Source organism: Hemiscyllium ocellatum, chromosome 13, assembly GCF_020745735.1.
Source record: "Hemiscyllium ocellatum isolate sHemOce1 chromosome 13, sHemOce1.pat.X.cur, whole genome shotgun sequence".
Taxonomy (NCBI): Eukaryota; Metazoa; Chordata; class Chondrichthyes; order Orectolobiformes; family Hemiscylliidae; genus Hemiscyllium; species Hemiscyllium ocellatum.
Genome location: NC_083413.1, coordinates 13,707,199 through 13,734,662, shown reverse-complemented (window position 1 = coordinate 13,734,662; position 27,464 = coordinate 13,707,199). Strand labels below are relative to the sequence as shown.

The following is a 27,464-nucleotide window of genomic DNA, read 5'->3' as shown; positions in this document are numbered from 1 at the left end:
ATTTTAGTATCTCCCCCATTTTCTGTGGCTCCACACAAAGACCACCTTGCTGACCTTTGAGGGGCCCTATTCTCTCCCTAGTTACCCTTTTGTCTTTAATGTATTTGTAAAAACCCTTTGGATTCTCCTTAATTCTATTTGCCAATGCTATCTCATGTCCCCATTTTGCTCTCCTGATTTCCCTCTTAAGTATACTCCTACTTTCCTTATACCTTTCTAAGGATTCACTCAATCTATCCTGTCAATACCTGACATATGATTCCTTCTTTTTCTTAACCAAATCCTCAATTTCTTTAGTCATCTAGCATTCCCTATACCTACCAGCCTTTCCTTTCACCCTGACAGGAATAGACTTTCTCTGGATTCTTGTTATCTCATTTCTGAATGTTGCCCATTTTCCAGCCGTCCCGTCACCTGCGAACATCTGCCTCCAATCAGCTTTCGAAAGTTCTTGCCTAATACCGTCAAAATTGGCCTTTCTCCAATTTAGAACTTCAACTTTTAGATCTGGTCTATCCTTTTCCATCACTATTTTAAAACAAATAGAATTGTGGTCGCTGGCCCCAAAGTGCTCCCCCACTGACACCTCAGTCACCTGCCCTGCCTGATTTCCCAAGAGTAGGTCAGGTTTTGTGCCTTCTCTAGTAGGTACATCCACATACTGAATCAAACAATTGTCTTGTACATACTTAAGAAATTCCTCTCCATCTAAACCTTTAACACTATGGCAGTCCCAGTTGATGTTTGGAAAGTTAAAATCCCCTATCATAACCACCCTATTATTCTTACAGATAGCTGAGATCTCCTTACAAGTTTGTTTCTCAATTTCCCTCTGACTATTGGGAGGTCTATAATACAATCCCAATAAGGTAATCATCCCTTTCTTATTTCTCAGTTCCATCCAAATAACTTCCCTGGATGTATTTCCAGGAATATCCTCCCTCAGCACAGCTGTAATGCTATCCCTTATCAAAAATGCCACTCACCCATCTCTCTTGCCTCCCTTTCTATCCTTCCTGTAGCATTTGTTTCCTGGAACATTAAGCTGCGAGTCCTGCCCATCCCTGAGCCATGTTTCTAGCGGAAAGATGTTGTGAGGCTTGAAAGGGTTCAGAAAAGATTTACAAGGATGTTGCCAGGATTGGAGGATCTGAGCTATGTGAGAGGCTGAACAGGCTGGGGCTGTTTTCCATGGAACGTCGGAGGCTGAGGGGTAACCTTATAGAGGTTTACAAAATTATGAGGGTGGTACGTGTATGGAATGAGCTGCCAGAGGATGTGGTGGAGGCTGGTACAATTGCAACATTTACGAGGTATTTGGATGGGTATATGAATAGGAAGGGTTTGGAGGGATATGGGCCGGGTGCTGGCAGGTGGGACTAGTTTGGGTTGGGATATCTGGTCGGCATGGATGGATTGGACCGAAGGGTCTGTTTCTATGCTGTACATCTCTATGACTCTATGATTAATGATTTAAGAAAACTCGAACAGCAGTGATAAGTTTAATTTTCTTTGAGGCTGCACAGGCCTCCGAGGCCTGTGCATGGCAATGACTTCTGGCACTGAAGGTCAATGCTGAGATCGCCATGCCAACTGCCATGCATGAACCCTTGGACAGGCCAGCTTTGACAGGGTGTTGCCCAATACCATTCACATTTTCCTGATGTTTCTATCGAAAGCCACAAGTAATAAACAGGAACAAACTGCATAATTCATTGGATCCTCATACAAAATAAGTCTAAAATAACAAGAAATAATCATCTTGCAGCAAACAACGCTACTCGTATAAAATATCAAAGTTCAGAGCATTACCAAGTATAAATTGATCAATTGCAATTAACATTTGTTTTTCCACTAAACGACCTTGACGAATAACATTGGATTTCACAATAAGATAGTCTGCAATGTACATGCGATAGGCAGGTTGCCACCTGGCCATAAAAATTTGCAAATGTAACTTATTAGTTTCTGAGGCGGATACTTCACAAAATCACAGAATGATTACAGTACAGAAGGTCGCTCAGCCCATCATGTCTGTACCAGTTCAGAAATGAGCAATTCACTTCATGCTATGCTCCTGGCTTCTCCCCATAACTCTGCATATTTGTCCTTGTCAGATAACAGTTTAACTTTCTTCTGAATGTTTCAATTGAACCTGAACAAACCACATTTTAAGGCAGTATTCCAGCCTTCCATAAAAATATGCGATATAGTTACCCTGGTGTGGAGAGATTTTTGCAGTTTGTATTATGAAAATACAACATACTTATTTTAGACTCATATTCTTTTTAATAATCGATTTCTTCACAGGTTTGATTGCTTGTGTAGCGTATCTTACTTAACTGGTAATGAATCACTTGCAAACTATAATGGGGAGTTTTGTTCTTTCACATGAAATGGATGTTACTGACAAGGTCAGCATTTGTTGTCCATTCCTAATTTCTTTGAACTGAATGGTTTGTTTGGTGAGTTTAGAGGGTAGTTAACAAACCACACTGCAGAGAGTAAAAGCTACATCATTAAGTATTTTCAAGGCTGAGACAGGCATACTTTTAATCTGTAAGGAAATCAAGGGGTGGGGGGAAAGGCAGGAAAGTCATGTTGACAATCAGATTAGCCATGAACCATAAATGGTGGAGCATGCACAATGGGCTGAATGGCCTACTTCTGCTACATCATATGGTTTCATCATTGCTGGAAACATCATATTATAGTGGAAAACCATGATCTGTTCATTCCAAGACATATACCATTTGACTGGAATGTGTGTTTGCAAGCCTCCATAGTTTGCACTTATGTGACTAATGAAAACAAAAAGGTTGGACAGCAATGGCTGTCATCTGGCAGCCCCCTGTCACTTGATGGAAAATCCTGGCTTATTATTTTCTCTGCAACAAGTCAGACATCGCATGGGGCAGTCATATTTTAACAAAATAAATACTGTCACACTGACATTTCCTTGAACCAAATACAACCCACCTCTCCTCTTTTTAAGCAGTCTCATGAAAAGTATTATTGACGTAAGAACAAAAGGACAAAGTGGTGAACAAGGAACTACTCTACACTGAGTTACTCACTCATGTAAGGTTGCCACGTTGTCAAGATATTGCTTTGAGGAGAGAATTCCAGCAAAGTCACTCTAGGTAGGTCAAGTGTGTGTAATAACCGACTGTCTCGGGTATTCACAATATTTACACTAGAGAGAAAGAGGATAAATTATTCAAACAAAAGCTTATCACAAGTGGTTGCTGAATAATCAATACAACATGATAGCTAAAAAGGAAAGGGTTGATTAACTGGCTATGAGCAGCATGTTGAAAAATATAGATCAAATAGCGACATGCATACAGGGACTGGTGCATTCATTCATCTAATGGTATCCTGTCTATCAAATTTTACCTTCCGTCAAGACCACATCTTTTTACTTTACTCTAATAGTGGTCTGAACTGGGAAGATGACTATTCTACAGAAAAATATTGAGGACAGAATTGTTGTACTTTCAAAAAACAAGTTATTAAAGCTCATCTGTTTTGTTCAAGCAGTGGTATAAGACATTTGTACATGGGCTGGCTTTGGGGTTAAAGGGGGTGTCGGTACTAAGTGAAATTTGGCAAACAACAGGTTGATAATTGGTTTGTGGAGTTGTCACCAGTTGTGACAATAACTATCTGTTTGTCTCCTAGGTAGCTGAATGCTTAGTTAGTATGAATGATACTAGCCTTTGGACCACTGAAAGGACAGATAGTGTGTTTTTCTCACTCCAGTAAAAAACACCTAAATCATGAAGAAATCCAGTTTACTGCCTTCTACCAGTTGCTGTAAGCTGTTGCTTTTAACCAATAAATCAAAGAGTTCATAATTTACGAATCAGCTGCTCTATGCCTCCTGTGAAGGAGAGAGAGGACTTGAAGGAAAAGATCAGAGAACTGAAGGATTTAAAAGGAATACTCCATCAAATCAGGAAGACTGCCATTATTTAGCAGTTTCTCCAGTATTTTTTTCCTCGTACCCATGTCTGTGAGTACATGTATAGAGGGGGTTTTAGAAGAGGGTTCAGAATTTAGTCAGTGCTTACCTGTGATTAGAATCTAATTATTTATAATTATTAATGGTTCTTGCTAAATGCAGAAACCTGATCGTGTTTTATGTTAACCTAGTCTGTCCAACACCGATAAAGTGAGGATTTTGTATACTTTTGTAAAGTTTTGAACTTTTGTGACAATTTGGGAATATCAGGTCTTGATTTCCAATGCACTACCCCAGTGAAGTGTGACATTTCTTAAGTTCTTTTGCTCATTTGTACATCAACACACCACTTTAAAAGATGGTAACATGAGCAAGCAACTAAATGAAAAAATGAAACTTTTCAGCAGTCTAAGGTCCAACAGTGGACTGATTTTGTTTTTGGTGGGACTGCAACCTGGTTAAAGATGGAACCTTAAAGTATGTGACTCATTTTACATGTAGAAAGCTCAGTGACAAGAAACTGAAGGTTGCTACTGACTTTTCACCATTACACCAAGCAAACAGGGAACCATCATTGCTGAAAGTGAAGCCTTTGCAATTTTTGCTGTCTTCTCTGCAAAACACAAAATGGAAAGAACATGATTAATAGAAGGATTAGAAAAATAATGTATTGAAAATATTCTCTTACGTTTCTCTGCAGAAAATCAGCTTTCCCCAAGTAAATTCATGAAAATATTGACATAGTGCACATTTAGGGTGGCATGGTGGCTCATTGGTTAGCACTGTTGCCTCACAGCACCAAGGACTCGGGTTCAATTCTCAGGTGACTGCCTGTATGTGCATGGGTTTTCCCCCCCAGTCCAAAGATGTGCAGGATAGGTCGTTGCCCATGTTGCACTGTGATGTGTAGGTTAGGTAATTAGCAACTGGAAATATGGGTAAAAGGGAGGAGGGGTGGGTTTGTGAGGGATGCTCGTTGGAGCGTCAGTGTGGACTCAATGGGCCAAATGGCATGGTTCCACACTGTAGTAGGGATGCTATGATTGGGCGGCACGGTGGCACAGTGGTTAGCACTGCTGCCTCACGCGCCAGAGACCTGGGTTCAATTCCCGACTCAGGCGACTGACTGTGTGGAGTTTGCACATTCTCCCCGTGTCTGCGTGGGTTTCCTCCGGGTGCTCCGGTTTCCTCCCACAGTCCAAAAATGTGTAGGTTAGGTGATCTGGCCACGCTAAATTGCCCGTAGTGTTTGGTGAAGGGGTTAAGGTAGGGGTATGGGTGAGCCGCGTTTCGGTGGGTCGGTGTGGTCTTGTTTCCACACTGTAAGTAATCTAATCTAAATGACACAAAATCCAATGAAGCAAAATCCATTAGGTTATGCGGGATTTCCTGTTGGTAAGATGATAAACAATCGATACAATTGGTGCTTCAAACTTATTTTAATTCTAGTTTCCTCATGATTTAAAGCATTCTCTTTGTGTAAAGGGAGTGGGCAACTCTCCATAGTGTCTGTAAGTTGCTGGCTGATGGAGTAGAGACACAGATGGTTGATGAATGGATCTTTGCCAATCTTCCTGCTCCACTTTCAACTTCAACCATTTTATCTAGGGCTGCTACAATGTTGGTCAGTCACCCATTCCTCTTCCAATTCTACTCTTTATAAAGCTCTCACAGCCACATGGGGTTCTGCAACTGACCATGCTACAATTGGGCTAAGCAGCTGACAAAGAGTGGTGCAGAACTAATCAACCTCTGGACCTCTTTACTCAGACAGAAATACACGACTTCTGGTCTTGGTCCCAATGCATGACCCCATCATTCTGAGGAATTTTGACTTAGCACTGTAGATGTAATTCCCATGTCCTCTCATTTTATGCTGAAACACAGTGGACATAGCTTCAGCTTCTAAACATAGACAGACTTGTATTTATAGATTTTCATAGTTTCTCACTTGCAAAGGATCTCCCAAATGGTTTTACAGCCAAATAAGTACTTCTAAAACATTGCCATTGTTGTCATGCAGGAAATGGGTTACCCAATTTGCATGCAGCAGGCTCCTGCAAACAGCAATGTGACAATCACCTAGTAATGTGTTTTTATGGTCTTATTTCAGGGACAAATACTGATAAGAACACCATTGAGAACTACCCTGGTCTCTTCCAAAGTAAGTCCGTGGGAATCAAGACGGCGATCTCGATTTAGAGACATAACCATCAACAGTGCTGTCCTGCTTCATCTGATTTTTGTGTGCAAGCCCTTGGAATAGGGGCGTGACCTCACAACTTGCTGACTCAGAATACGACCAACTGAGTCACAGTTAACACTGAAATGATTTTCTTGCTAGGGTTTTCATCTAAATGTTGAGCCGCAATCAACACAAAAATCACAAGTGCAATAGAAACAGCTGAATTTAAAATACCTTGTGAAAGAGCTATTTTCTGTATAAGTCGGAGGGCCGTTGAGCATATAGATTCCTTCTGAGCCTCGAACTGTAACACACAATTATACAGGTTCACTGTAAAAACATTTCACACTTCATTCAGAATATTATTGTTTCACTATACCAAAAGGTGAAACTGACATTAAACATGGCTTCCAAGTTTGCTGATCACATATGTTTAGTCAGATCACATACAAGTCAGGAATTGTGTTACAGTTATCAACATGACGTTCACATATTGGGAGATTCAGAACAGCACTATGTAATTCAAGCTCTGAAACATGTTTATTTCAATATTCTATTTTTAGAATATTGCAACTCCTGGCAATTTTTTCTTCAGCAACTGGTTTCATAAGAAAATAAAGGAATCAATTTACTAGATAGAACTCCTTATCTATTAAAATCTAAACAGAATGACATTCAACAAAGTTAGAACAACCCTCATCCTCACTGCAACCACTCCACTCCCTTCCCTTCCCCCACTCTTTCTCCATGTGCTTTGATGCCTTTAAAATCTAAAACTTTACCTATTTCTAAAATAGTTATTATCATTTATGTTTTCTTTCAGTTAACACTGAGAAATATTTGTCCAGCGCCATGTGTGCAATCTGGTAACCAGGTCATCAGCCAGGCTTTAAAAATTAGCAAACTGAAAATATCATTGTAAACAAGTTTTATTCTCAAATCCAGGAATTAATTTGTCCTCCAATCTGATGGGAACATGATTCAATACAAAAAGAATGTGCAAATTAAAGAATATTTACTACAATAGGGAAAAGAAAAAGATATGTTTCTACTGTCACAATATCTTGAAGCATTTCAAAACAATTCATGGTTTTTGGATTGCAGTGAATGTTTTCTTAATATAAAGTACTGTCCTTGCAACATTTGATGACTACTTAACACTCTCCTCACCTCAGTGATTCCTCATAGTCCAGTGGAAGTGAAACATTTCAGACCAGAAGGGTATTGTATTACTGTTCAGCTTGTCCCAGTTATTGTTCACACATTGGTGTGTTCCAATGATACACCTCTCTTTAATTCTGGGATACCACACTTAACCAATCACTTACTTCAACTATGTACACACAACTGATCTCCGAGCTTAAACAACAGGATTCAGAAGGGCAGAGTGTTGCCTCCTCAAAGCATATTCTTCCAGTTACCCCAGCCAAAGTACAAAGGGATCTTGGAGTGCTAGTACAGGATTCTCTAAAAGTTGACTTGCAGGTTGAGTCCGTGGTTAAGAAATCAAAGGTAATATTGTCATTTATCTCAAGAGGGTTGGAATGTAAAAGCTGTGATGTGCTACTGAGACTTTATAAAGCTCTGGTTAGGCCCCAGTTTTAGGCCCTACACTTCAGGAAGGACATACTGGCACTGGAAAGTGTCCAGCAGAGATTCACATAGATGATCCCTGGAATGGTTGGCCTAACATACGATGAACAGCTGATGATCCTGGGATTGTATGCATTAGCGTTTAGAAGATTGACAGGGGATCTAATAGAAACTTACAAGATAATGCATGGCTTAGAAAGGGTGGATGCTGGGAAATTGTTTCCAAAAGGTGGGGATACTAGGACCCATGGACACAGCCTTAGAACTAGAGGGGGTCAATTTAGAACGGAAATGAGGAGACATTTCTTCAGCATGAAAGCAGTGGGCCTCTGGAATTCATTGCCACGGAGCACAGTGGAGGTTGCGACGTTAACTGTCTTCAAGGCAGAGAGTGATAACTTGTACATCTTGCAAGGAACTAAGGGATACAGGTAAGTGGCATTGAAATGCCCATCAGCCATGATGGGCCTTACTTCAACTCCTATTTCTTATGTCTTGTTCCTAAATCATTTCATCTCCGACTGACTGTCGTTCTTTGAATATTGACCTAAACTGTTCAAACTCCAGGAAAAAGAAGGAAGGAGAGAAATCCTCTGAATATATGTGAGATAATCTTACACACCCAAATTTGACAGTGGTGTCTATTAACAGAATCAATTCCCAGATCACTGAATATTTCAAGATATTATATATCATATCTTTTCAATTAGATATTTTTACTTGAAAGACTGTTGTTAGAATTGCAATATTCACAACTGCACGACATATGCGACAAACTGAAGACAAGCTATTCCCTTAAAACTGCATTGTGGTTCTTTCCCAATCTTGTAATTGAGTTACACACTGCTAAGGTGGACTTCGCTATCCAGGCTGGCAAAATTGTTGATCACCAGGCAGGACAAGAGAACCAGAGTTGAGTGTGTGGTGTGGAAAAGCACAGCAGGTCAGGCAGCATCCGAGGAGCAGGAGAATCAACACTGCGGGCAAATTCCCTTCATCAAGGCAAGAGAACCAGACAAGCAGTGTATGAATTCCCTGAGGTCCTGCTCAAGAATCGGTTGTCCAGTCTGGATTGTGTTGAGGGTGATAATTCCTCAGGGAAGTTCAACATGTGTCAAGCACATGGTATAGGAGGGAAGGAAAAGAAGTAGAAAAGCTGTAGAGAATGGAAAATCATTAGTGAGAGAAACAGACAGGTTCTTGTATGGCCACTGACATGACTTTAGGATGATATGTTTGCCCACGTGGTGCCCGGGTCAAGGATGTCATTGAGTGACCTGCAACTAATTCTTCTGCAGGAAGGAGCAAAACCAGAGGACGTGGGTCACCTTGATGCCAATTGCACAGATAGGACGGGTAATGTATTCAGGACTCAGGAAGCCAGATAAAACATTAGCAAGCAAGATGTCACAAGTAATAATTTCTGTTTACTCCCAGTATCAAACATAAGTGAATATAGAAACATATAGAAATAGGAAGGTAAGACAGATCAATGCGTGGTTGAAAGATGGTGAAGGAGGGAGAGCTTTAAGTTCTGGGATTGGTCCTGGGGGAGTTGGTACCCATACAAGTGGGACAGTTAAAAAGAGCCAGGACTAAGTACTTATGCAATACTTTTTGCTAGTGCTGTTGAGGAGGCTGTAAACTAATTCTGCAGGGGTGCAGGAACCAGAAGAAAACATTAGAGAACAACACCAGAGTGCACAAAATACTGGGAGAGACAGATAGCACTAGAATAGAGAATAGCACTATGGTTAATCAAGTATACAGTAACTTAGGCTTTATTCATTGTGCCCTACATTATAGAGCAGGGAAGTTATGCCAACCCCAGATCTCAGCTCAAGTTCACTCAATCCTCATTAACAAGCAAGGGATAGGGGAATAGATAACAACAATATGGATAATAATCCCATGTTCCACAAAGGACTGCGCAATCAGCTTACTGAGGCAAATTAGACAAGGCAATGGGGAAAAAAAGAGATGGGATCTGGGGTCGACCTCAGGATTACATGGATCTGCAGGTAGCGGTTCCGTGGATAATGAGAACCAAGTATGACACACTTTAAGAAGGACACAAACACACTGGAGTACAGAACAGGTTGACGAGAATGATTCCTGGGGTGAGAAACATCAGTTTTGAAGATAGCGTGGAGAAATTAGGACTCTTTTCCTTGGAGAGGAAAAGGTTGAGATGAGATTTGATTGAAATTTTCAAAATCATAAGTAGCCCAGAATAGCAGATAAGGAGAAACTGTTCACATTCGTGAAAGGAATTTTTCTTGCTCTTTTTGCAAATCACTTTAAAATCTGTGCTTTCTCATTCTTGATCCTTTCATCAGTGGGAATAGTTTCTGATCTGAAAGGCATTACCTGAAAGTGTGGAGTAGTCAGATTCAACTGAGGGAGAGGGCATTAGATGAATATGCAGGCCTACGTGAAATGGGTGGGAGAATGGCACTATGCCATGCTGATTTGGAGAGCTAGTGTAAACACTGTGGCCCAAATGGCTTCATTCTACTCCATAACAATTCGGTGATTCAGCATCTACCATGCCAATCCCTTTAACAATTTAGTAAATTTCTACAAAATCGCAGCTTATATTTCTAAGCATCAGGGAATAAAAATTCAGTACCTAAATCAATTAAAGAAATCCTAGGGTTCAGTCTGGTGTGATGTCACTTTAAGAGGTTATTTTGTCCTGTTTTTATTTTGAAGAGGGGTTGTAAGGCAGAGGTAGTGAGCTAGCTACTGAAAACCACTTGGATAAACAGCTTCAGAGGCCTTGGGTTTTTTTTAAATGCAGACCTGTATGCTCTTACAGGTCAGGATTTCTAAGTAGGATCAGAAGCTGTTGGGGTCTCAACAGAGTTGGAAGTTTCAGTGAATGTCTCTTAGCTGCTATTCTCTCTGAATTTTCTCTTGATGTTTTTTACCTCCTGGATTGGAGAACTGCATTGAGAATCTGTATCTGAATATGCCTCTTTTGCCAAGTGATATGTTTATAGCATATTACTATATTGGACCAGTTAATTAGTAAAAGCTACTGTATCTATTATTCTGTTAAGTTTCTAAGAGTTAAATTATTCTAAATCCGTCTTTTTTTTGGTTGTGTTATTGCATCTACGACAAACACTTTATATGAAAATGAGTAAAAGCTAGGGTCAAGGCTACTTTCTTAAAATATTTTGAAGTGGTCTGGTCCATAACACTGATGCTGCTGTACTCCCTCCACAATAAATTCATCCCTCTTTCGGCAAAGGCCTAGAAATGCATACAATACACTCAGTGCAGACTTACCAGTGTTCCATATAATTGAAACTAATCTTCTTTACCACGTACTCAAATCTTCTTACAACAAAGGCTAACATACAGGTTTGCTGGACCTGCACATTTGCATCCAGTGACTTATCAACAAAAACATTTACATCCCTTTGGATATCAATACTTTCTAATTTCCCACAAATTAAGAAATACTCTGCACTTTGGTTCCTTCCACCAAAGTGGATAACCTCACATTAATCCACATTCAGTTCCATGTACCATGCTCTTGCCCACCAACCTCGTGTGTGGGATGGGTATGAGTGTCTGTGAGAGAGTGTGTCTATGTGTGTGAGTGTAAAGGGGTTTAGGTTTGTGAGAGGGTGCACGTGTGAGAGAGTGTGGAAGCGAACGTGTGAGCGTATGAGAGAGGGTCTACGTCTTTTCATGCTTCCTCCTCACAGCTCTCAAAACTTCATGGGAATGTGTCATCTACAACTCGGAGAAATGCTCATTTGCCCCCATATCCAAATCATTGCTTTACACTGGGAAAAGCAATGATTTTGGCACTTCTTCACTGGGCATAGTGAAAATGACGCATTTATTCCTACTGTCTGCTCTACGCCAGTTAATTACCCCTCAGTATATGACAGTATATTACCCCCAATCTCAAACATTTTAATTTTGTTTACTATCCTCCTGTCAGGGACTTTAAGACTTGCAAAACTTCCAAAATACATCACAGGTTACTCCTTATCGACTCTGCTGGTAACATCCTTAAAAGACTCTATTAGGTTTGTCAAAAGTAATTCTCTCTTCAAAAATTCATGCAACTCTGCCCGCTCAAATACTAACATTGTCAACATACCTTAATCACATTTTAACATACAGTATTCCAACATTTTAAGTCTGATTAAAGTCAAGCTTGCCAGTCTTTTATTCACCGCTTTCTATCTCTTTCCTTTCTTAAACAGTGGGGTTATTTTTGTTGCCTTTCAATCTGCAGACACCATTGCAGAGTTAATAGCGTTTGAAAGATGATCAGGAATAGACTCATTATCTCTATCTGCATCTCTGTCAACATTCCAGAATGAAGATCATTGGATCTCAGGAAATTTGTCTACTTTCAGTCCCACTGCTATTTTTTCCAACTGCACTTATCTTTGACTAATTTTTTCACTTGCATATTCCCACTTGACTCTCGGATTTTAATTACTTCAGGGAGACTTGTGTCTTCCTCGAAGATAAAAATACAGCAATATTTACTTTCTCCACCAGCTACCTCTTATAAATTCTCCTGTCTCTGCCCTTATCTCTGCTATGAGGGTAAGCCCCTCATGCTTTCGAATAAAATGTGTTCCAGTATAAGAAACAGGAGTAGGAGTAGGCCATTCAGCCCCTCTAGCTTTCCCCATCATATTATAAGATCAAGACTGATCTGCCCCAGGCTCAATTCCCCTTTCACACCATCTCATGACCCTCTACTCCTTGATATTTCAAAAATCTGTGTCCTCTTTTAAATACCTTCAATGATCTACCTTGCACAATTGCCTGGAGTAGAGAATGTGATTAATACACTGCAGCGTAATAGCGTAATCTCAATAAAAGGACACAAGGATTCATTTTCAACCATTCTGAGAAACTGACCTGAATTCCAAATTTCTGTATCTTTGTTTTATTTAACCTATTTAATTTTACTTTGTCAAAGATGTGCAGGTTAGGTGCATTAACCATGGGTAATGTATGGTTAAAGGGACAGGATAGGGGGGTGGGTCTGGGTAGGATGCTCTTAGGAGGGTCAGTGTGGACTCAGTGGGCCAAATGGCCTGCTTCCACACAGCAGGGATTCTATAATTCAACTTAACCTATTTTTCGAAACAACCTCTAGAGCAGGTGGGACATGAACCCAGGCCTCCTGGTCCAGAGTCCTGGGAAACTCAATCCTCTGCTTCTTCCCTCATAAGCAGTTTTTAATTCATTTTGTTACTCTACCCCTAATCATCCCCAAAGGTACCCTGTCTGGTAATTTCAGAAAGGTATTCTGAAACTTAACGTATATTGTATCCATTGCATTCTCACTATTCACTGCATTTTTTTATGCCAAAGCTGACTAAGTTATTGTTTGAAATAAGCACAAAAAAACTATGATTTAGCCTGGACACCTTTTCAATAACAATTTGAAGTTTGTGGATTTAATAAAGGCAGATTAACGAGCTGATGAATGAAGGGAAAACAGCAAATGAAATTCAATTATCTGGAAATATCAGAACAAATGAATAAAAACTTCTAATGATACGTGAAAAGAAAGGATTTGAAAAAAACAAATGTGAGCCCATTACGGGCAGACAGAGAGAGAGAGAGAGAGAGATAGAGAATGTATAACGGGAGTAATAAAATGGCACTACTAATTATTAAATAGCGTGTCTATTTTCACAACAGGTCAAACAGAAATAATTGAGATCCAACAGATTAGTCAGAATGAGTAACTGGAATAAATTATTAGCAAAAAAAAACTGGATCAATTAATGGGTCTAAAATTTACAATTCATTGCAACCCAAATAATCAACATCCTACACTGTTGAAAAATGCAACACCAGGAATAGTGGATGCACTGGTGTGGTCTTTTGAAATTCCAAAGATTCTAGAATGGTGCCTGCAGATTAGAAGATTGTAAATGGAAACCTACTATTTCAGGAAGGGAGAGAGAAAATGGGGAATGACGGACTTGCGAGTGCCATCAGCGGTATTGAAGTTACTAAAGTTGATTCGAATAATTGTGATAACTGGATACTTAGAGATTAATGATATGAATGCAAAACATCAACATGGATTTATGAAAGGCAAATCACATTTGACAAGCTTTTGAGGATATTACTCACACAGGATAAAGGAGGAACCCGTGCACATTGAGTATTTGGATTCTTAGAAAGCTTCTGGTAGGGTCCCACACAGGAAGCCAGCAGATAAAATTAGACCACATGTATATGTGGTAATATATCGACATGGATTGAGAATTTGTCAATGGAAAATAAAACAGGGAGGACTAATAAATGTTTCATCTTCAGGTTGGCAGGCTGTGACTGCTGAGCATTACAAGGATCAGTGTTTGGGTCCCAGTTTTTCATGATTGATATCAATAATTTAGATATGGAGACGTTCTTTGTTATATGTGAGTTAGTGTCTGACAACACATCTGAATTTAAATTCTGCTACATTAACTCAGAGTTCTACAGCATGGAAAGAGACCCTTCGGTCCAATTTGTCTGTGCCGACCATGAGCCCAAACTAAACCCGTCCCATCTGCCTGCATTTGGCTCATTTCCCTCCAAACCTTTCCTATTCACAAACCTATCCAAATTTCTTCTAAATATGGCTATACCTGCATCCATCACTTCCTCTGGCAGTTCATTCCACACACTCTCCACTTCCCTCTGTGTAAAACATCACGCTTCATGTCCTTGTTAAAACTTTCTCCTCTCAGCTTTAAAATATGCTGCCTAGTTGTGAATGCCTCCACCCTAGGGAAAACATTTTGTCATTTATCTTATTTATGCTCCTCATGATTTATAAACTTCAATAAGGTCATCCCTCAACTTCCCATGCTCGAATGAAAAACACCCCAGCCTATTTTTAATAAATCAAACACTCTATTCCCAGCAACATCCTGGTAAATCCAAATTTGCAGATGACACAAAACTAAGTAGGAATGTGGGTCGTGAGGACATCATGAAAGGGCTTTAACAGGATTTTCACAGGCTGCATGATTGAGCAAAAACATGGCAGATGGAACATAATATGGATAAATTTGAGGTTTTCCATTTTTTAGTAGGGTAAATGGAGGTGTAGAATACTTCTTGAATTGTAAAAGATCAGTAAGTGTTGATGTCCAAAGGGATCTTATTTCTAAGTCACCAAAAACCAAAAGGCAGTGTCTCAAGTGAGAATTTGTTTAGGGTATAAGCAGGCAGGGAAAGAATTAAGTTCGAAATTTTGTGAAAGAAGAGGTTCAGCTGAGCATGACTCAGTTCAGATAAGTTAATAATGGGGTACTGCAGGCAAGGGTAATGGGTTAACAAGGTGGAAAAGCATTAATTATTTTGACCATTTAACAAGATGAGGTAGCATTCAGTATGTAATGTCAGTTAACAAGGTGAAAAGTATACATTATGTGAAACCAATTATTCATTGTGTAACACCAGATGGCTTAATCTTTATTGTTGATGCACGCTGATTGGAATGGTCACCCAATCAATATGTATGTTGCCTTATCTGGATGCTCCCCCCACCCCCCATAAAATGACTATATAGTTCATTGAAAAACTGCTGTCCAGAGAAGACTGTGAATTCATGTCTCTCTGCACATAGGCAATCGTTCTCTCTCCCTCCAGGGCCCAGAATAAAGATGAAGGAGGTAACACTATACTGTGTCTGAGTGTTTTGCGGCGGTGGTGGCGGCGGCGGCAGGGCAGCAACATAAGCACTTAGCAAACGTAATGATAGCATTATCATGCGTGGATTTGAGTACTACAGTAAAGATGAGATTGATGAAATTGCAGCTGGAGTCCTGTGTGTAGCTTTGGATCCCTGACATAAGGAAGGATGTATTTGCCATCTCGGAAGTGCAATGGAGGTTCACCAGACTGAATTCACAAGATGGTCAGACTGTCCTATGAAGAAGGATTGAGGAGATCAGCCTGCATTCTTGAGAGTTTTGAAGAATGAGAAGAATTCTCATGGAAAATTTTAAAAATTGTTAAGGATTGTATAGGTTAGATGCAAATTTCAGAATAAGGTGCAAGCCATTTAGTACAGAAATGAAAAGCAATTTCTTCGCTCAGCTGTGGTGAACAAAAAGGATTTCTGTGCCCAAGAGGCTGTACAAGTTCAATAACTGACTATATTCAAGACAAGAGATCAACAGCTTTCTTGATATTAAGATTATGAAGGGATATGGGGTAGTACAGTGCCTCAGTTATTAGTACTGCTGCTTCACAGTGCCAGGGATCTGAGTCTGATTCCAGCATTGGATGACTGTCTGTGTGCAGTTTGCACATTCTCCCAATGTCTACGTGGGTTTCCGCCAAGTATTCTGGTCTCCTTCCACAGTGCAAAGATATTCAGGTTATGTGGATTGGCCATGGGAAATGGCCCCATAGTGTCCAGAGATGTGCAGGCTAGTGGTGGTGGTTGGGGAAGTTGTCATTCTAAATGCGGGGTTTTGGGAATGGAGTGGGAGTGTAGAATTGATGGGCCAAATGGCCTCTTTCCAAACTGTAGAGAGTCCATGATCCTATGATATGGGACTGGTACAGGAATATAGCCTTGGTAGAAATGGTTAACCATGATTTAGAATAATGAAGTCAAGAGGCGATAGTCAAGAGCATACTTATCTACTTCTACTCCTTTGTTACAAAGTGGAGGTCTTGAGGAGGAGTGGGTTATATTCCAGTTCAAGTCCCACTCTAGAAATTGATGGCCAAGAAAGGCATGATCATAATGTCGTCAAACAGGTTCAGTATAAACCTGCAAATCCTTCCAACACAGACCAATGGCGAAGAGTAAGAATGGGTGAAATTGCTGACCAGTCACATAATGGAATTAAAATAGCGCCCCAAATATCACAATTCATTGCTCGAGGCTACATTATACAAAAATGCACGTAGCCATGGTGATCGGAACTCCTTAGGGAGCTGGTTGGCTCAGCTGACTAGACCAAATTGATGCCAAAAGCATGGGGTTGAATAGAGATTCCAGCTGGTATGTGGTGATGTAGCATGAGACTCAAAAGAACTCATGAAGAACTTATATTGTGCCCTACTGGTGCAAAATATCCCAAGGTGCCTAGCTGGAATGAAACAAAGATTGACACTAAGTTGCATTTGGAAATATTACAATAAGTGGTTAAATACTTGGTCAAAAAAGTATATTTTTAAGAGGTATCTCAAAAGATGAAAGAGAAGCAAGATTTCAGGAGGGAGTGCCAGAGCTTAGGGTCTAGGCAACTGAACCAATAGTGAAGGAATTAAAAATCTGAGATGTGTTAGAGAGCAGAATTAGATGAGTGGAGGGATCTTAGGTTGTGGGGGCTGGAGGAGAAGATTACAGAAAAGGGTGGGCAAGGCCATAGAGTGATCTCAAAATAAATATGAGAACTGTAAAATTTTCGAGTAAAAAATGAGGTCTGCAGATGCTGGAGATCACAGCTGCAAATGTGTTGCTGGTCAAAGCACAGCAGGTTAGGCAGCATCTCAGGAATAGAGAATTCGACGTTTCGAGCATAAGCCCTTCATCAGGAAAAATTTGACAGACCGAAAAACAATACAGGCCAATAAAAGCAGAAGTGAAAGATGAATGGTAACTTGATGTGAGTTAGTATATGGCCAGCAGAGTTGTGGACACACTCAAATTTATGGGGGTAAAAACTGAGGGCGGCTAGTTGAGGAAGATTTAAATCCACCTCTGTTGCTTATTATTTGTTGTCAGGGACCAGGCCAGGCCCCTCAAAATATTTCAAGAAGGTAGCCCAGACCCTACCTTTGCCATTTGTTTTAAGCAGGTGTAGAGTGGATATTTCAGGAGAGAATCAGCTGGTCAAACTACTTAGTTTTAAACAAAATAGAATTTTTTTTACAAGATTATTGAATGAAACACAAACAAAACAGATTACCAAATAACTTAACCTATCTGAAAACCCAACAGACTTTGCTAACATAATGATGCTGTTCCAAACACTTGCAACAATCCCCATAAACACCCCATGGCACAAAAGGTAAACTCAAACACCGGTTCTTACAGGATATAAATCAGAGAGAGTACCAGCCTGAACCTGCTTCTTTGGGTTTGGCAGTTTTTCTTCACACTACTGCTGAAAACAAACCAAACCAGAGAGAAGCTGAGCTGGGAGAACTGGTCACTCCCCTTTCATTGAACAAGGGTTTTTTTTTAAACACTTGAATGCCTTCTGCCTGAGGCAGTCTCTGTTAGCTATTATCAACTTGGCCCTAAAACCCATCACCTCCAGACTTTTCAGAATCTGTATCATTTACGACCTCTCTGAAAAGAAAGCCAAGGAATGCATAACTTTGTCAAAGGAGCAACTTCGTCACATTGTAAATTTAGTATATGATTGGAAGACTGGCTCAAAGAAGTCAAAACCAGAGATAATATACAAAACCTGGCTTAATTTTAATCACCATGAAGTCATTCACTGAAAATCACCTAAACGTGTCTATTCCGAATCAGTTTCTTTCAATTAGGTCACTGCAAAATTCCAATGAATAAAAAAACTCCAAAGTCAATGTAACTACTTCACATTTTTTGTTTTAAGTGAACAGCATTATAAAGCTCCTATCTCAAGAGTACAAAGAATTCAGTTTGAAAGTTGTTCAATATCATTCATGGCACATTTAGGCCAAGCAAGTGTTCACAGACAACACTATTTTTATCTCCTATACACCACAGGACATGTATCGTTTTTTTCCCAAAGTGCAGCTTTGTCTTACAAAAGAATTATAGTCAGTCAAAGAAACTTAGAATGGCCAAATGAATGAAAATCTTTTCTTTGTATTAAGGATAGTGCTTGTTTAAAAATGGATTAATTTCCTCCATTGAAATATTTCATGTTTATGTAGATCCTTCACCAGAATTAAGTGTACATGGCAGTAAACTACTCAGAGAGAGTTTGTCCTCTTCAAAATGAAACTGAAGCATCCTTTGTTCCGATAATGTATTTTAGTTCATTAATATTTTATGTAATTACATCAACATAATTAATTGCATGTGAAGTGTTATGAAACTTAAGACGTTTGACAAATTTCACTTGTGAATTTTTCATTTAAACTGGTGTACAAACTTTCATCTCAAAAATGCTTTTAACTGCATCTAAAATGCTTACAATTTAATTTCTTTGAAAGTAAATCATAATAAATATTTTACATGTACTTTTGAATTATTATTTGACTTATTACCTGAATTTCAGACTTATTTTCTCCATATGCCTTAGGTGAAAAAATTATGTTGTGAAGGACAGGTATACCCACATTAAATCATTTTAACAATCACCATGACTCATACTGAGATAGCAGAACTATGCCGAAGAACTTCAAATGGGAGGAATTACAAGAGATTCTGAGAGACTTTTGTAAAGCTTTTGACAAGGTTCTGCTTGGTAGACAAATTAGTAAAGTTAGATCCCGTGGGACTTAGGGTGAGCTTAATAGTTAGATTCACAGTAGGAGGCGTAGGGTGTTGGTGGAAGGCTGTTTTTTCAGACTGGAGGCCTACAGGGATAGGTAAGGGGCCCACATTTGTTTGTCATTGATATAAATGATTTGGATGAGAATATAGGAAGCATGATTAGCAAGTGTGTGGATGACACTAATATTGTTGGTTCAGTGGACAGTGGAGGAGGTTATCTAAGAATAGAAATACTTTCTAGACATTGATACAACTGAGTGGCTTGCTAGGCCATTTCAGAGCGCAGTTGAGAGTCAACCATAGTGCTATGGCTCTGGACTCACAATACGTAAGACCAGGTAAGGATGGCAGATTTCCTTCCCTAAAGAACATTAGTGAACCAGATAGATTTTTCTGACAATTGACAATGGTTTCATGGTCATCAGTCAACTCTTAATTCCAGATTTTTTTAATTGAATTCAAATTCCACTATCTGCCATGGTGGGATTTGATCGTAGGTCCCCAGAACACTACTCTGGATTTCTGGATTAATAGTCAAGGAATAATACCACTAGGCCATCGCCTCCCCATGGTGAAGGACAGGGTGACATCTGGGGGCTAGTGCCGCAATTGGGAGAGCTATCTCACAGACTAGTCAAGCAACAGCCTGACAGTCATTCTTATAGAATCATACCTTACAGGTAACACTCCAGACACCAGTATGACATCCCTGGATATGTCCTGCCTCACCGGCAGATCAGACCCAGCAGAGGTGGTGGCACAGTGGTATACAGTAAGGAGGGAATTGCCCTGGGAGTCCTTGACATCAATTGCAGACCCCCATGAAGTCTCATGGCATCAGGTTAAACACGGGCAAGGAAACCTCTTACTGGTTACCACGTACCGTCCTCCTCTGGCTGACAAATCAATACTCCTTCATATTGAACAATACTTGGAGGAAGTACCGAGGTGGCAAGGGTGAAAAATGTACTCTTGGGGGGGATTTCACTGTCCACCATCAAGAATGGCTCGGCAGCAGCATTACTGATTGAACTGGTTGGGTCTTAAAGGATATAACTGCTAGACATTGATACCAGCCTCGAGCCAATTCGATTCACTCCACGTGATACCAAGAAATGGCTGGAGGCACTGGATACTGCAAAGGCAATGGGCCTTGATAACATCCAGCAACAGTGCTGAAGACGTGTGCTCCAGAACTTGTTGTTCCCCTCGCCAAGCTCTTCCAGTACAGTTACAATACTGGCACCTACCCGATAATGTGGAAAACTGCCCGGGTATGTCCTGTGCACAAAAAGCAGGACAAATCCAACCTGGCCAATTGCCACCCAATGAGTCTACCCTCCATCATCAGTAAAGTGATGGATGAGGTCATCAACAGTGCTGTCAAACAACAACTGCTCAGCAACAAACTGCTCAGTGACGTCCAGTTTGGGTTTTGCCAGGGTCACTCAACTCCTGATCTCATTACAGCTTTGGTTCAAACATGGACAAAAGAGCTGAATTCCAGAGGTGAGGTGAGAGTGACAACCCTTGGCTGAGTATGGTATCAAGAAGCCCCGGCAAAACTGGAGTCAATGGGTAACAGGGGGCAAAAACTCTCCTGGTTAGAGTCATACCTGGCACAAAGGAAGATGGTTGTGGTTGTGGAGGGTCAGTCATCTCAGCTCCAGGACGTGTCTGCAGGAGTCCCTCAGGGTAGTACCCTCTGCCCAACAAACTTCAGCTGCTTCATCAATGACCTTCCCTCTGTCATAAGGTCAGAAGTGGGGATGTTTGTCGATGATTGCACAGCATTCAGCACCATTCACAACTCCTCAGATACTGAAGCAGTCTGTGCTCAAATGCAACAAGATCTGGACAATGCCCAGGCTTGGGCCAACAAGTGACAAGTAACACAAATGCCAGACAATGACCATCACCAATAAGAGATACTCTAATCACCTTGACATTCAAGGGAAAGCTCATCCATAACCATCAACCCCACTGTCAACATCCTTGGGGTTACCACTGACGAGAAACTCAACTGGACTCACCACATAAACACAGTGGCTGCAAGAACAGGTCAGGGACTAGAGATACTGTGATGAGTAACTCACCTCCTGATATCCCAAAGTCTATCCACCATCTACAAGGCACAAGTCAGGAGTGTGATAGAATACTCCCCATTTGCCTGGATGAGTGCAGCTCCAACAACACTGAAGAAGCTTGACACCATCCAGGACGAAGCAACATGCTTCACTGGCACCAAATCTACAAACATTCAATCCCTCTACCACCGGCGCTCAGTAGCAGCAGTGTGTGCTATCCACAAAACGCACTGCAGAAATTCACCAAAGATCCTTAGACAGCACCTTACAAACCCACAACCACTTCCACTTAGAAGGATAAGGGCAGCAGGTACTTGGTAACACCATCACCTGCAAGTTCCCCTCCAAGCCATCCACCACCCGAACTTGGATATATGTTCCTTCATAGTTATTGGGTCAAAATCCTGGAACTCCCTCCCTACCGGCATTGTGGGTCAACTCACAGCAAGGGGACTGCAGCGATTCAAGAAGGCAGCTCACCACCACCTTCTCAAGGGCAAATAGGGGTGGGCTATCAATGCTGGCCAGCAAACAATGCCCAAGTCCCACAAATGAAGAAAAAAAAGATTTTGATCAATTAGGTCAATGGGTTGAGGGATGGCAGCTGGAGTTTAATTTGGACAAATGTTAGGTATTGCATTCTGGTAAAACAAACAAGGGCAGGACTCATTCAATTAATAGGAGGGACCTGGGTGGTGGTGTAGAACAGAGAGACAAAGGAGTTCGGGTACGTAAGTCTTTGAAATTTGCATCACAAGTAACCAGGTATTTAGCGCATTTACCGACATTGTTTAGATCTCTGAGTATAGGAGTTGGGATGTCATGTTGAGGTCGCACAGGATTTTGGTGTACTGTCTCCAGTTCTGGTCGCCCAGTTATAGGAAGGGCATTATTAAATTGGACAGGGTTCAGAAAAGATTTACCAGGATGTTGCCGGAAATGGAGGGTTTGAATTATAAAAATTTGACTGGATAGGCTGGGACTTTATTCACTGGAGCATAACAGGTTGAAGGGTGACCTTTCAGAGGTTTATATAACATGAGGGGAATAGATAAGGTGAATAGTAAGGGGCTTTTTCCCTAAGTGGGGGAAATTCAAAACTAGGGGGTATATTTTTAAGGTGAGGAGAAAGAAATTTAAAAAGGACATGGGGGCAACTATTCACACAGACAGTGGTTCGTGGGTGAAATAGCTTCCAGAGGAAGGAGTGGATGCAGGTACGGTTACAATGTTTAAAAGATATTTGAATGAAGTTCATGAACAGGAAAGGCTTGGAGTGATATAGGCCAAATTGAGGCAAGTGAAACTAGTTTACTTTGGGAACATGGTGGGACTGAAGGATCTGTTTCCATGCTGTATGACTCTGTGAGATGATCTAAAGGAAAAGGGTGGATTTTAAGAAAGTGGGAGACAACTAAAGGGGTGATGAGGAGTTCCAAAGTGGCAGCCCCAAATTCCTTTCACCACAATGATTATAGATGTGCCATCATCATCTATGTGACAAATCTCAATAAGTAAGACTTATCTTATTTCTGGTTATACTGCATCTTGCCCGAATAGATGTGCTGTAAAAGGCCTACTTTCAAAGTTTAATGTAGCTTGCAGAGCTTTGTTGGACTCACCTGGGATTGACACTGACTCAATTTGAGATTGTCCTGCTCAGCAATCACCGATATGCAAACAAGAATTCAAAGTCTCAATTTACGAGGAAGAAAGACTATAAACTGTTTCATTACTTCTATGTCCAATGATCTGAAGGCATTAAGATATTTTCTCATCACAAAGCAACCAAAAACCAAACAAACCTAAGATACAGTCCAGCTTCTGATAAAAAGGCCAACCACTTGAATCTTTTCCTGTTTCTCCCTTAACAGATTGCTACCTGACCTAGATCAACAAGGCTATCTATGTGTGGAACCACAGGAGATGGGTGAGATACTAAACAAGTATTTCACATCAATATTTACTGTTGAGAAGGATATGGAATTTAGAGAACTTCGAGAAATAAAGTTGTGATATTTTGAAAAGTGTCCATACTACAAGAGGTGGAGGTGGTGGTGGTGCTGGATGTCTTAAGATGCATAAAGATGGGATAAATCCCTGGGACCTGATCAGGCGTATCCCAGACCTTTGTGGGAAGCTAGGGAAGTGATTGCTAGGTGCCTTGCTGAGTTATTTGTATCATCTGTAGCCAGGGTGAGGTGCCAGAAGACTGGAGGGCAGTAGTGTGGTGCTGCTATTTAAGAAGGGTGGTAAGGAAAAGCCAGGGAATTACAGATTGGTGAGCCTGATGTCAGTGGTGGGTAAGTTGTTGGAGGGGATGCTGAGGGACAGGATCTGCACGTACAGTAGAACCTCGATTATCAAATGAAATGTGTGGGGAGTATTTTGTTTGGATAATTGATTGTTCAGATAATCGATGTGATCATAAACAAACAGTAATTTATGAGTGCCGGTTATCCAGCAATGGATGCCATAATGCTGCTTAAGCAATAACTGATCTATCGTAAACAAGCGGTAATTTGAATGCCGGTTATTGGACATTTCTCAGTTTTCCGGCAATGCACACCATAATGCTGTTTAACTGATAACTGATTGCTGAGTTGTCTACTGCCGCTTTTATGGGACCTTGAGATCTCATTCAGATAATCCGAAATTCAGACAATTGATGTTCAGATAATTGAGGTTGTACTGCATTTGGAAAGGCCAGGACTAACTACAGATAGCCAACAAGGCTTTTTGCGTCGGAAATTATGTCTCACTATCACGATTGAGTTTTTTGAAGAAATGACAAAAAAGGTTGACGAAGGCAGAGTGGTGGGCATTGTCTATATTGACTTCAGGAAGTTTCCGCATAGTTAAATTGTTAGCAAGGTTAGATCACATGGAATCCAGGAGAGCCTGCATTTGGATACAAAATTGGCTTGAAGGTAGGAGACACAGGGTCGTTTGTCGGACTGGAGGCCTGTGACCAGTGGTGTGACACAAGGATCGGTGTGTTTCCAATGCTTTTTGTCATTAATATTAATGGTTTGAATGTGACTATAGCAGGATTGGTTAGTAAGTTTGCAGATGACACCAAAATTGGTGGTGTAGTGGACAGTGAAGAAGGTTATCTAAGAGTACAACAAGTCCTTGATCAGATGGGCCAATGGGCTGAGGAGTGGCAGATGGAGGTTAATTTAGAAAAATGGGATGTGCTGCATTTTGGAAAAGCAAACCAAGGCAGGACTTATACACTTAATGGAGAATTCACCACAAGGGTACACAGGAAACCAACACACACAGACCAAGTCCTAAACTATGAAAGTAACCACCCCAACACACACAAACGAAGCTGCATCAGGACACTATTCAAAAGAGCCACAACACACTGCAGTACACCAGAACTGCGAAAAGAGGAAGAGGAACACCTATACAAGGTATTCGCCAAAAACGGATACCCATGCAACTTTATCACCAGATGCCTAAGAGATAGACCACGGAACGAGGACATACCACAACCAAAAGGACTAGCCACACTACCATACGTCAGGAGCGTCTCAGAACTGACAGCCAGACTACTGCGACACTTAGGACTCATAACAGCACACAAGCCAACTTCCACACTCAGACAACAACTCACTAGAACAAAGGACCCAATAGCCAGCACGAGCCAAACTAACGTAGTTTACAAAATACCATGCAAGGACTGCACAAAACACTATATAGAACAAACAGGAAGACAGCTAACAATCCGCATCCATGAACATCAGCTAGCCACAAAACGACATGACCAGCTATCCCTAGTAGCCATACACTCAGACAACCAGGAACATGAATTTGACTGGGAAAACACTACCATCATAGGACAAGCCAGACAGAGAACAGCCAGGGAATTCCTAGAGGCATGGCATTCATCCACAAACTCCATTAACAGACACATGGACCTGGACCCCATATACAAACCACTACAGCTGAAACTGACACCCGGAAGCGGCAAGAACGTCCATCAACAGACACATCGACCTGGACCCCACATACAAACTACTACAGCTGAAACTGACACCCGGAAGCGGCAAGAACAAACCACTATAAATACCGGAAGAAACATCACAGCAGCGCTTCACAGGAGGCTCCAATAGCACTGATGATGTTCCCTAGCCAGGGAACGAAACGTTTGCAGCAAAAACTTCCAGCTCGGCGAACAGAACCACAACAATGGACACCCGAGCTACAAATCTTCAACCAGACTTTAAACTTAATGGTAGGGTTCCGGGGTGTATTGCTGAACAAAGAGACCTTGACGTGCAGCTTCAAAGCTCCTTGAAGGTGGAGCCATGTGTAGACAGGGTAGTGAAGGAGGTATTTGGTACACTTGCCCTTATTAATCAATGCATTGAATATAGGTTTATGGGCCAAATGCTGGCAAATGGGAGTAGGTCAGACTGAGATGTGTGTTCGGTGCAGACAAGTTGGACAAAAGGATCTGTTTCAATGAAGTATGGATCTATGACTCCAATTCCAGCATTGTTAGACCTGCTTTTATCACTTCACAACTCGTCTAGTTTTCTGCTGCGTTAGCAAACATCAAGCAAGTTATCCTTCATCACACCAATCCAACCTCTCTGGAAAGAAGGTAAATGTCCAGCCAAATTTCAAGCCTTTAAATGAACATAAGATCCAAAGACAAAAAGTAGGTAACTCAAGTTTGTGGCTTTTCACTATTTAACACAATCATAGCAAATCTCATCCCAACCTGAACTCCACTCTCCTGCCCACTCCCATATCCTTTTTATCCATTACTAAACAAAAATCTATCTATTGCCTCCTTAAATTTATTCAGTGTCCCAAGGGAGTGAATTCAACAGATTCATGATCCTTTGGGAAGAATTCCTCCTCATCTGTATTTTAAATCTACATAAAGCTAAATTCCTTAGCCATAAACTATGACCTCTCCAATTAATTACAAGCAGAGCCAAACATCGCACTCTCAACTCAGATTCAATCTGACTACTTGGCAGACATTTGCAGGTACCCCAGCCCACTGCTGAATATCAATTAAGGCATCCAGCAGCCTGGGCTATCCCTCTGGAAACATGGGTTCAAATCTTAACATAGCAACTAATAATAAACCCCGGAACTGAAAACTGGCTCAGAAATGGTGACCTGGATATTAACACTGACATTTGTGAAATCTCATATGATTGAAGAAAGGTCTTTTGTGAAAGAAATCTACAATTCTTACCGAGTTTGGCCTACATACAGCTCCATTCCCACGCAATATGGCTGACTCTTAACCGACCTCTGAAATGGTCAGAGACAGCAGTCAGTTCAAGAGTGAGTAGCAATGGGCAAAAATTGCTGGCCTTGTTAGCAGTTCTGGTCACCCCACCTTAGAAGATAATCTGATTACACATCTCAAACTGGTCACTCCAGTGTAAATTTCTTGAGCGGTGGGAGGGAGAAGCGTCTCCTCTTTGTAGAGGACTCAGTAACCAAAAGGTGCAGTTGTAAGGCAAGGAACAGAAAAGAATTTGAGGTAAAGAGGGTCTGGGAATCTGAAAACCACTGCCTGAAAGGGTGAGGAGACCAAAAAAAAAAGCAGATGCTGGAATCCAAGATAAACAAGTAGGAGGCTGGAAGAACACAGCAAGCCAGGCAGCATCAGGAGGTGGAGAAATCAACTTTAAGTGTAACCCTTCTTCAGGACTTGAAGGCTTACACGCGAAAGGTTGACTTCACCAGCTCCTGAAAGGGCGATCGAGGCAGTAACTCTCAAGGCATTTAAGTAGCATTTAGATGAACGCTTCAAACGCTACAGCAGACAAGGCTGAGAAGTGAAAAATGGGACCAGAATGGATGGGGACTGGAGGGACAGGGTTGACACGATCGGCAGAATGGCCTCCTTCCGTACGGTACGAAAAATAAATGGCGATCTCTACAAAATCACGTGCAAATATATTTAATTCTTAGCAATGCCAGGGCCTCCGACAAAGAATAAATTGGGTTAGGAAGGGAAAGGTAGCCTTGCTCCATTTTAATCAGACCCTGCACCAACCTGCCAGCAGCGGCGTGGACTGCGCCATCTTCAACCGGAAGTGTCATCACCGGCCACGCCCCCTCGCCGGATCCACAAACCGCTCCGGACAGCGCGCCTCCGTTCTCCACGGCGACATGCCCCGCCTCCCCTCACCC

At 41.1% G+C, this 27,464-nt stretch overlaps 1 protein-coding gene across 3 annotated transcripts in view; it reads right to left on the bottom strand.

Moving 5' to 3' along the window:
* The window catches only part of eif2a (eukaryotic translation initiation factor 2A), a 61,130-nt gene extending 33,677 nt beyond the window's left edge, over positions 1-27,453 (bottom strand). Inside the window, exons 1-4 of one of the 3 annotated variants that reach the window (XM_060834544.1) lie at positions 27,328-27,453; positions 6,387-6,456; positions 4,506-4,580; positions 3,078-3,196 (exon numbers count right to left, since the gene is read on the bottom strand). In XM_060834544.1, the coding sequence (XP_060690527.1) occupies positions 3,078-3,196; positions 4,506-4,580; positions 6,387-6,456; positions 27,328-27,355 (292 nt within the window). In that variant the 5' untranslated portion in view covers positions 27,356-27,453. Of the gene's footprint in view, positions 1-3,077; positions 3,197-4,505; positions 4,581-6,386; positions 6,457-6,548; positions 6,575-26,514; positions 26,553-27,327 lie in introns of those variants that run through there. The other 2 variants (XM_060834546.1, XM_060834545.1) reach the window with 2 other exon arrangements.
* Between the last annotated feature and the right edge of the window lie 11 nt (positions 27,454-27,464).